The 10,111-nt window shown below is 37.7% G+C and overlaps 1 protein-coding gene across 1 annotated transcript; it reads left to right on the top strand.

Moving 5' to 3' along the window:
• The first annotated feature begins 269 nt into the window (after window positions 1-269).
• On the top strand, window positions 270-2,021 carry LOC114391586. The gene is made up of 4 exons (XM_028352577.1): window positions 270-641; window positions 755-1,147; window positions 1,518-1,596; window positions 1,681-2,021. The coding sequence occupies exons 1-4, from the start codon at window positions 270-272 to the stop codon at window positions 2,019-2,021; spliced, it is 1,185 nt and encodes a 394-aa protein (XP_028208378.1).
• Window positions 2,022-10,111: the final 8,090 nt, after the last annotated feature.

Below are 10,111 nucleotides of genomic sequence, written 5' to 3'. Positions count from 1 at the left end.
TTTTTAAATCTATAAAAAAATCATATTTTAAAGAGTTTTAAATTTAGAGAGAAACTTAAAAAACCTTAAAGTAAACTTAAACTAAACTTTTGAAATACATAATTGTAATGCCGACAACTTTGCAAATAAATAATAGACTGAATGACAACCCTACAATCAATGAAAGCCTGACAACTTGCGTGACTTTGAGTCAATGAAATTTGCGTTAGACTAATGAAATTTGAGTGAATGAAATCAGTGATGGAATTTGCGGTACTCATTTGCAGATCATGGTTAGGACCAAAGGATTAGGTCGTGCCTTAGGTCACGTTACTGGCAGAGGTGTGGGCAGAGGAGATCGTGATGATTCCGATGATGCTCCACAGTGTCAATGGCCTACCGCTTCCGCACAGAGGCAGCGAGTACCTGTGACTACGGCGCACGATGAGCCAGTGCTCCCTGCGCCAGATGTAGAAGTTGACGTATTTCTGGATGTCCTGATGGCACCAGCTGATGTAGAGGACACTGGGGCAGACATTCCTGCAGACACAGGTGCGCAGGCTGCTGAGGATGAGCATGAGGGATTTCTGGGTGGTCCAAGCGACCCATCCATGCTGACCCAGTATGCGGATCATGTTGCTTGTAGCATATGGACGGGAGAGGTATTTATAATATTTATTTTTAGTTACTTGTAAATTATACTTTATGATTGAAATTAGTTTTCCTTTAAATGATGATTTTAACGAATTTTGCATTCCTTTATACTTCAATTCAGGAGTGTCCTGAGTTGAAGTTATCCTCTCACGGGAGGAAGGTTCATAGTTTAGGCAGGCCTGTCCCTACCATTGAGGGACTAGTTGCTGGGACAGGACTAAGTCCTCTGATCGCGTGTTCGGTAGACACCGGCAATCGGGGACTGTTGTCCTCGTTTGTCGAGTGGTGGCACCGGGAGACGCCTAGTTTCCATCTCCCTGTGGGAGAACTCACGATCACGTTGGACGACATCTCCTCGATTCTACATCTGCCCTTGGTTGGCGACTTGCATGCCTTTCAGCCCTTGCACATGGATGATGTGGTTCAGATGCTGGTGGACTTATTGATGGTCTCTGCAGAGGCTGCCAGGGCAGAGACAGGGCAGTGTCGTGGACCGTACGTATGCTTGCAATGGGTACATGATATATACGAGCGCTAATGCCAGGCAGGTCATTGGACAGCTGCAGCTCGCGTATATCTTCTTCATTTTCTGGGTTGCACTCTGTTTGCTAATAAGAGTGCAACCAATGTGCATGTTGTGTATTTGGAGGCCCTTCGTGACCTCAGTCAGACTGGGAGGTACGCCTGGGGAGTGGCTTCTTTGGTGCATATGTACGACCAGCTGAACGATGCCTCTATCAGAAGCAGTCGACAACTTGGCGGTTACATCACACTGCTGTAGGTAACAAACATGTTTTTCTTTCATTGAGGTTCAGCAATGTTCAACTTTAAATTTTGTTAGACTTTCATTATTAATGTTTATCATTTTGATGTTACCTCTGTAGTGCTGGATTTACGAGCACTTTCCCTCAGTCACGGAGTCCATTGCTGATCAAGACTACGATGAGGATTCCCCGCATGCATGTAGGTGAATTGCAACGAAGAAGACCGTGAAGAGCATACATATACTGGCGTATAGGGAGCGCCTGGACTAACTCCGGATTCCAGATGTTTGTTGGATCCCGTATGGGGAGCACCGATCGGTTCGGGACTTCCATTTGATTTCATGTTATTTCGGTCTCCTGCGTTGGGGGCCTGTTGTTGTTTATTACCGACCAGAGAGGGTCGTGCGGCAATTTGGATACACACAGACCATTCCTGCTCCGCCTGTCGATTCATGGGTGTCGTATGATGATATACACGACAAGTGGATGCACTACTCGGATCATATCATTCCAGCAGGTGAGGTGTGCACTGTGCCAGGTCAGTGTGCCAGTAACTACATGGACTGGTTCTTCCGCATCTCGCATCCTTTCATGACACCAGGCCACGCATCAGATCCTCTGTAGCCCCGAGTCGTCCCTCAGGCCCCACAGACAGATATCCCTCACGTGCTGAAGCCAGGAGCACCGTCGACATCTGCGAGGCCCGCTATGGAGGAGCCTAGACATGCAGTGGTAAGTAATACTAATAATTTACGTCATTTACATCAATATTTTCATAATAATTTGTGTAATCTATTTGTTTTGTATTTAACAATAAGTTTGCTATGAGATTGCTGAGAGGTTGGAGCGCCATCTGAACCTAGGGGTGGTCACGCCAGGCTCATCGACACATGAGGTGATCGAAGAATGCCTCAGGATGGCCAGGAGTGTGACACAGGACCAGCTAGTATATGTTAGGTCTCGACACAGGCGGCACACGGATTGGGCATAGTTTATTTAAATACTTTATATTGATATTCGATGTATATACAAATATTGTACATGAACCCATTTCATTAGTAATGTTGGTTTTATTTATTTCCATTAGTAATGTTAGTTTTATTTATTTCCATTGATTATGTATTCCTTTTGCCTAAAAACCTAGAATCGTATCTCATATTTTACATTTGTGTCTATATACACGTGTGTTATTAAAATGGTCTAGTTAACTTAGTTATAGTATACGTAAATTATTATAAATGGTGTAGTTAACTTAGTTTACCAACTAATAAAAAGTAATTTTAATATAACTTTAAATATAATTGAAACAAAGAAGTTGAAAAGGGTGTAGAAAAGAATAAATTAAACAAATAGACCCCTCGAGAAATAGACAATCAGAGAAACAACCCTTTTGTTGCTCTTTGTTGTTTGGTCTTCAACATATCTCTTCTTATATAGCCTTTTGAAGCACTATATGTATATAGCTAGCTTTTTGTTACACTTACTTTTGCATCAGTAGCCAAATAAATATTTATGTGCGTATGAGTGTCGAGGTTGTTTAAACGCAAAGGGAATATGGATAGAAATACATGGTAAAGAGTTAGTAAGAGACTTGTTGTATGCTAGGTCTTTGAAGAGTCACAAAGTATAGGGGCATAAGGTGAGTTATGATAAGTTTCTATATATCTCCAAATTTGTATAGAGAAAGGACAAGGGAACGAGAAAGGGGGAATTTCTTGGTGACTTTGTATTTGCCAACAGTGAATTAATAGGAGGGTGAAAAGAGGGGAAAGAAATAAGTGTTGGATTATTCTAATGGAAGAGGTTGTTGGAGGAATAAAAATAGGGTGGGGGTTTGAAAGTCAAGAAGGGGTGTGTTGTAGTTTGATTGGAAAGTAGTGGGTTAGTAATTGCAAGTTATTTAGATTATTTTGAGCAAAGTAAGAAATGGGGGGTTTTGGATTGACTCGAGGGGCCTATTTATTATCTGTTACATATGTGTATTTTGACTGAAATTCCTCCATATGTCTACACCCTTTTCAACTTCTTTATCTCAAACAGTACATTAAAAATTCCTCTATATGTGTATTTTGACTGAAATTCCTCCATATCTTGACTCGAGGGGTCTTCCATTTCCAGAAAAAAAAAAAAAACGATTATGCGATACATGAATTCAAACAGTACACTAACTTCAACATAGTCGAACGAAATTAAATTTGCATCAAATACTACAACTAACTCATGCTAATTTTGCTACAAGGACAACTCGTCTTCCATTTCCGGTACATGTTTACTAAAAACAGCTAAAATTTCTATTGGCCCAATCTTTTTCCAGTAGTTAGACTCAATCAACACCTTCATCACGTCGGTGTTTGTTTTGAGTTCAATTATTTCGAATTTTATAACTTTTTCTGAATACTCATGGTGACTTGGTTTCTGAAAAAACAATCGCCTTACCATTTGTGTTTCATCAATACCATAAGGGGGAATCCCATGAAGTGCAACTTGCTTGATCAAATCCTTCAGTTTATTCATGGTACATCCGGTGGGAATGTCAAAGTTTTTTGGATTTTTTCTTGTGAACAAGTAACCAACAAACTCATTTTGGCGTGACATGTTCCACCTCCCATTGTAATATAGCAGGGCATAATGAGTAGGGGTCATAGTAGCTTCAAGTAAGTTTAAAATACCATTTGGGGTTCTAGCAATGCTACATAATAACTCAATCAGACCAACAAACGAAAATTCATTATTACACATTAACATTGTGTTAACATCAGCATCATCTTTCAGTTGCATACATTGAAATCAAAATTGATTACCTGCATACGTGAAAGGCTGCCGGTAGTAAATTTCATCCAAAAATTGCTTGTCGTTTAGCTTAAGGGTATTGTGTATTCTAGCTTTTAACGTTTGAAAATCACACACATTAGGTACTCGAATGGGAACTGGAGTGGAAGCTTGAAAGGAAACACCTCTGTAGTTGTGAACAATGGATCCATTTGGAAAAATAAAAACTAATGTGGAGTTCACAACTGTCTGACTGCTTGTCTCTCCCAAGAATGCCATAGTTTTTTTTGTAAGAGTTGGGTTGAGACTTAAACTTGTGATTTCTTATAGTGTTAGTCTGTGTCATATATATAGATGAGTTTTAATATCAGTAATGCATTTTTAAAAGATTAAAAATATGCATGCACATGCTTTCTGTATGTGTTGTCAACTACACCAATGATGTGACATGCTTTAGCTTGCATCAGATCTGCATGTGTAGTCATGTTGTGCAGGGTCCTTTCACGCGTTTTATGTTAATGCAGACAACAATTTATCATACACGTTTTTTCACAATGTGTTGTCAACTCAGACAACGATTTATCATACAATTTTGTTGTGGACGTAACAAATAAATGAGAATATCCAATTCAAAACGATCAGTCATTATAAATTACATGTTCAATCATCATTTATGTCAACATAGTCTCTCTTGAACATCACGAAGCTCTTGTAATGTTGTATTCTGCTAATATATGGATTTAGCCATGACATCGCATGCGGATGACAATTGCTAGACCATAACAATGCTACAGGAGGCAAGGGACAACGTTCTTTTAAATAAACCTGTTGTACATGCAAAAAAAGTGTTAACTCAATCCTACAAAACTCATTGCATAAATATTAAAAAAAAAACACTTCATATCTACAATGTACCTCAACAAAATGATTGCCATACATATGACCAATACAAATTATACGATGCAATGAAGAATTTGCCAACAGTTGACTTCTAATAGGAAAGAATGTCGTGCTTTGTTGTTTAGACAAGGATACAATGATTACGTTATACCTTGATGCAATGAAATGTCCCATGTCCATCATATCCATCCACTTATCCGTAGTCACCTGAATGAAACAAATATATACACATCAAACTTAATTTCAAAGTAAAGTCTTTAAAATCAAATACTTATATTACATACCTTGGTTAATCCATCAACAAGTAGTGACATCCTTAATTCCTCAAATCTCTCCGTGCCACCAAAGAGCTTGATATAGTGTTCTGAGAATTTGCAAGTTCTTTAAGCAGATGGTTGCGGACCACCGACCAAGAGTCTTGACCCATACCTAATAAACCAGCAACCGATCGATATCCACAGTTATCATCAGCTTTGACATCAACAATCTTATCAATGAAGTCGTGCATAAATGGCTGAAATTGGTCCAACATGGGCATCATCGTTCTTCAATTCGGTTGCTCAGAGGATGATGCAGTACGCCTCACCGACGAGTTGTTATTTTGCATAGATTCAAAGGCATCTACATACTCCCAGTAAGATGGATCACGCTTTGTTGACCTTGGGTTCCTGCTCATAGCTTTCTTCGGTGCCCCTTTTGTGTTAACCTTTGCTGGAGGAGGACACATTGAATTATGATCAGGGTATGCAATTAACCAAAGTTTAGTCCTTAGAGTAAACTTGCCACAAACATCAAGTTCTTCGAATCTTTTGGATATTGTTTTCATTACGTCCTTGATGCTCACCTCGGGCTCAGATAACCCTTGGTCTGAAAAACTGAGTCTCCTACAAAACATATGGATTGAATCTAGTGGGATGCAACCACCAACATATTTGGAAAGCTCACAAGCACAAGGAAGACCAAGCGTGGTTCTCACCATGCAACCACAACTTGAGGGATTCTTGCCAACATAGTCAACATGCTCTAATTCAGCAGCAATCTGATTTAAAGCATACCTTGAAACCATTCCAAGCAGCCTCCTGTATAAGGTTTTTTTGAACACATGTCCAACGACATGTGTACTTGTTTCAAAGGATGATTTAATCTCCATGTGCTGCAATGTAATCATGTTGTTATGGCATCCCACACACTGCATAAGTCTCCAATGCTATTTTGTAACAATCTTTTTAAAGACGAGTGAGCAGATTCAACCCTACATTTCAAATACACAAATAAAAATAAACATATACAATAATACAATTCCATAAATTCATCAACATTAATAGAAATAGTTGAACAGTTTCATACCTGTTTGTTGTTGTGTTTCCTAAGTGCATCACCTTATTAGTCCAGGCGGACAGGCAGAAACAAATTTTTCCTTGTGTGGTATTATCCATGTTTCCTTGACATAGTCAATAAACATTGGCCAAGGTGTGCAAGCCATTTCGAACTTCTTCAGGCATTCATCAAATTGTTGTTCTGAAGGATAATCAGTCAAACATCCCCAACAATCCATGACATAATCCCAAGCATTTTTTTGCACAATTAGTGATTTACATTTGGCCTTCACATTCTTGTTTATGTGAAAGCTACACAACAAATTTGTGCATTCAGGGAATACATCATTCACTGCATTCATCAAATGCTTGGTCTCTGTCAGTGACAATAACTCTAGGGAGGGCATCACGCTTTAAAAAAAGGCCTCGGAAGCGTTGTAAAACCCAGACCAAATTATTAACGCGTTCACCCTCCACATATGCAAAACCGGCAGAGAATGTCATCCCAGTCAGTGTCACCCCAACAAAATCGAGTAGTGGGAGTCTGTACCAGTTTGTTTTGTAGGTGTTGTCTATCAAAAACATCAAATTACATGCGTTGACTAACTTCACTGAATCAGGGTGTCACCAAAAGATATCATGAACCACGTCTTCATCCTTTATTCTGTGCCAATGAATATACTGATCATGTTCAAGAAGCTTCATCAGATGTTGCATTTCAAGATCGCTTCCTCTTATGGAAGAACAGAATGCACTTCTTGCATTGTATATCTGTTTAATGGTCGTACAACTATTGGCATTGTATTCCTTCAGAGTTAGCAGAATGTTTCTTGGCTTCACCATGGACTTCGTCATATCAGCAATAAGTGTTTTTTCAGCTTTAGTCAATCGCCCTGCATATGGATGTCCAACTAATGACTTGGCCAATTCATGATTATGCACTCCACAAATCAACTTCACCATCCAGCATTCTCCTCCAACCACTGGCTTGCAACGAAGCTTGAAGGGACACCCACATTTTCTAGTCCCAGTGTCTCTTCTGATAAATTCTTTTTTCCTACACCTATACTCGCCACTCCTTTCACATCCAATTAATGCAAACATAGTCTTTTCTCTACTACCTGTGTTTGTGTCTGACCTTAAAATCACCACCACAAATCCGTTTTCATGAGCCACGGATCGAGCCCACTACAAAACATCCTCTCGGCACTCAAACACCTACAAAGAAATCCACATAATTTAAGTTTTCTACCAGTATTCATTTTATTAAATCTATGACAAACATTAACATCATAACCTGAGGTGTTGAACGCATTCGAACAATCAACATGTGGTTCATTCGCACCACATGCTTCTGCATTTTCATAATCCATATCCGCTTGTTCATACATTATTTCATACATCCACTCATCTTCGTCCATCTAACCAAATCAAACAATAAATGGTCATACAAAAAAAATAGTAATTTAAAAGAAAAAAAGGAAACTAAATTCAAAAAACATCAAATACCAAAAATAAGTCTCTTACGGATCAACTTGATCCGTAAGTTGGTGTGTCAATGTTACGGATCAGGTTTATCCATAAGTCTCATACGGATCAAGTTGATTCGTAATTGACTTACGGATCAACTTGATCCGTAACATTGACACACCAACTTACGGATCAAGTTGATCCGTAATTTATCCGTACGTCCGCGACAAATGAACCACCTTCTACGTATCTCGTTTGCCGCCGCCGACCACCGCAACGCACCTTCACCTTCACCGCACCTAATTGTTCACAACGAACCAATGAACCCGAGACAATGCCGCATAAAAACCACAAAAACGGAGGAAAAAAAGCGAACAAAAATGGGGGTTGTGTGCATTTCTGAAAAAAAAAAGCTTTTATAAGGAAAAAATAAGCCAGGGACATTTTTGCTATTTATAAATTTTGCTGGGTGCACTAGCAAAAATTCTGGGTGCACCTAACAACACTCATGTGTTTTTTAACACCAAGCCCATGTGGTCGTTTTCATCTTTCTCTAGACAGGTTGGGAGAGAGGACCTAAGGCAGTTTGTCGGGACATGCTACGTGCACCCAGCAATATTGCTGGTGCACCCAACAAATAGTGAATGGGCAAAATTGCCCTTATGCAATCCCTTATGCAATCCCTTCGTCCGAAAGAACATTCTTTCGGAATAAGTTCAGGAAGAGGTCCTTCTAGAAAACTTTCGGAAGAAGGTTTTTCCGGAAGAAGAAGGTGGGCTTCCGGAAGAACTTCCGTAATACGTTCCGGAAGGACGTCTTCCAGAGCTTATTCCGGAAGAAGGTTCTTCCGGAAGACCACCTTCTTCTTCCGGAAGAACTTTCTTCCGGAAATGCTTTTTTAAATGATTTTTTTGTAAATGAAATATTTTTCTAATAATTTCTTTTCTAATAAATAAATTACGTTATAAAATAAATAATATTATTATACATAAATTATTAGTATACATAATTATGACTAATATTTGTAATTCCTTTTTTATGTGCATGTAAATTTAAATAATAAATTGTGTGACAATTGAGTATAATTTGAATCATACAAATTACTTAATTCGTATATTTTTAAAAAAATATAAAATATTTACTATGATAACATTTAATTTGTATTACAAAATTTAATATATAATAAAAAAATAATTTTAATTTTATAACAACGTGAAGTAAAAATAGATTTCATTTTATAATAATAACTAGAAATAAAATAATATTTAATGACGATTTTGTTCTTGTGTTGTTTTCTTTAAATTTACTGCGTTGCTTTTCCGTTTTACACCTTTTTGGTTTCACCTTCATCCCGGTGTTCTTCGTATTCCTTTTCCGTAAAAAGCTTTTGAAGTTTTGGTGGTCCCGTTTGTGTGTTTGAAGTAGTTGTTCCGTGAAGGTTAAATATTGGTGGTCCCGTTTGTGTGTTCGTCATTGTTGTTCCTATTTTGTCGAACGTATGCATTTATAATTTTTTTTTTGCGTTTTCGGGTGTAGATTTTTAGAGAAGGTGAACAGTAAAATGGTAGAAACTTTTTCCGGAAGAACTGTGAACTACCGGAGGAAGTTGTTCCGGAAGAACAACTGTGAAATTCCGGAACAACTTATTCTAGAAGTTTCTTCCGGAAGAAGTTGTTCCGAAAGCATAACTATGAACTTCCGGAAGAACTTCTTCTGGAAGAACAATGCTGAACTTCCGGAAGAAGTTGTTGGAACAACTTCTTCCGGAAGTTCAACATTGTTCTTCCGGAAGTTGATCTGTGAACTTCCAGAAGAAGTTGTTCCGGAATTTTCTTCCAGAACAACTTCTTCCGGAATTTCAGCATTGTTCTTCCAGAAGAAGTTCTTCCGGAATGTTAGTTTTTTTTTGTTTTTTTTTGGAATTTTGTTTTAAAATTAATGAAAAAATTTATATATATATATATATATATATATATATATATATATATGAATATTATACTTTATAATATCTGTATTTTAAATTATGGATAATTGGTTAAATTAGGTATAATGATTTTGGTATAATATTAAATGATTTAGGTAAAATAATTGTATTTTGTTGTAGTAGAAAAATGTTTTATTAGTTGTTAATTATAGTGTTAAGTTTAGTTTAAGTAAATAATGTAGTTATAAATTTTGAATGTATTTGTATTAGTTGTTAATATGTTTGTTAGTTAATATGTAGTCAATTTTTGGATGTGGTTATATGATAATTTGAAT

This window comes from Glycine soja, chromosome 17 (genome assembly GCF_004193775.1).
Source record: "Glycine soja cultivar W05 chromosome 17, ASM419377v2, whole genome shotgun sequence".
Taxonomy (NCBI): domain Eukaryota; kingdom Viridiplantae; phylum Streptophyta; class Magnoliopsida; order Fabales; family Fabaceae; genus Glycine; species Glycine soja.
Note: the sequence above shows the minus strand (reverse complement) of the source record. Positions and strands in the feature narration are given on the sequence as shown.

What these genes read in the sequence shown, in the direction of transcription:
- LOC114391586 (XM_028352577.1), top strand. Translation starts at nt 270, where the DNA reads ATGGTTAGGACCAAAGGATTAGGTCGTGCCTTAGGTCACGTTACTGGC. An exon ending in CGTACGTATGCTTGCAATGG is followed by an intron (nt 1,148 to 1,517) that starts GTACATGATATA and finishes TTACCTCTGTAG; the next exon opens with TGCTGGATTTACGAGCACTT. An exon ending in TGAGGATTCCCCGCATGCAT is followed by an intron (nt 1,597 to 1,680) that starts GTAGGTGAATTG and finishes TCCGGATTCCAG; the next exon opens with ATGTTTGTTGGATCCCGTAT.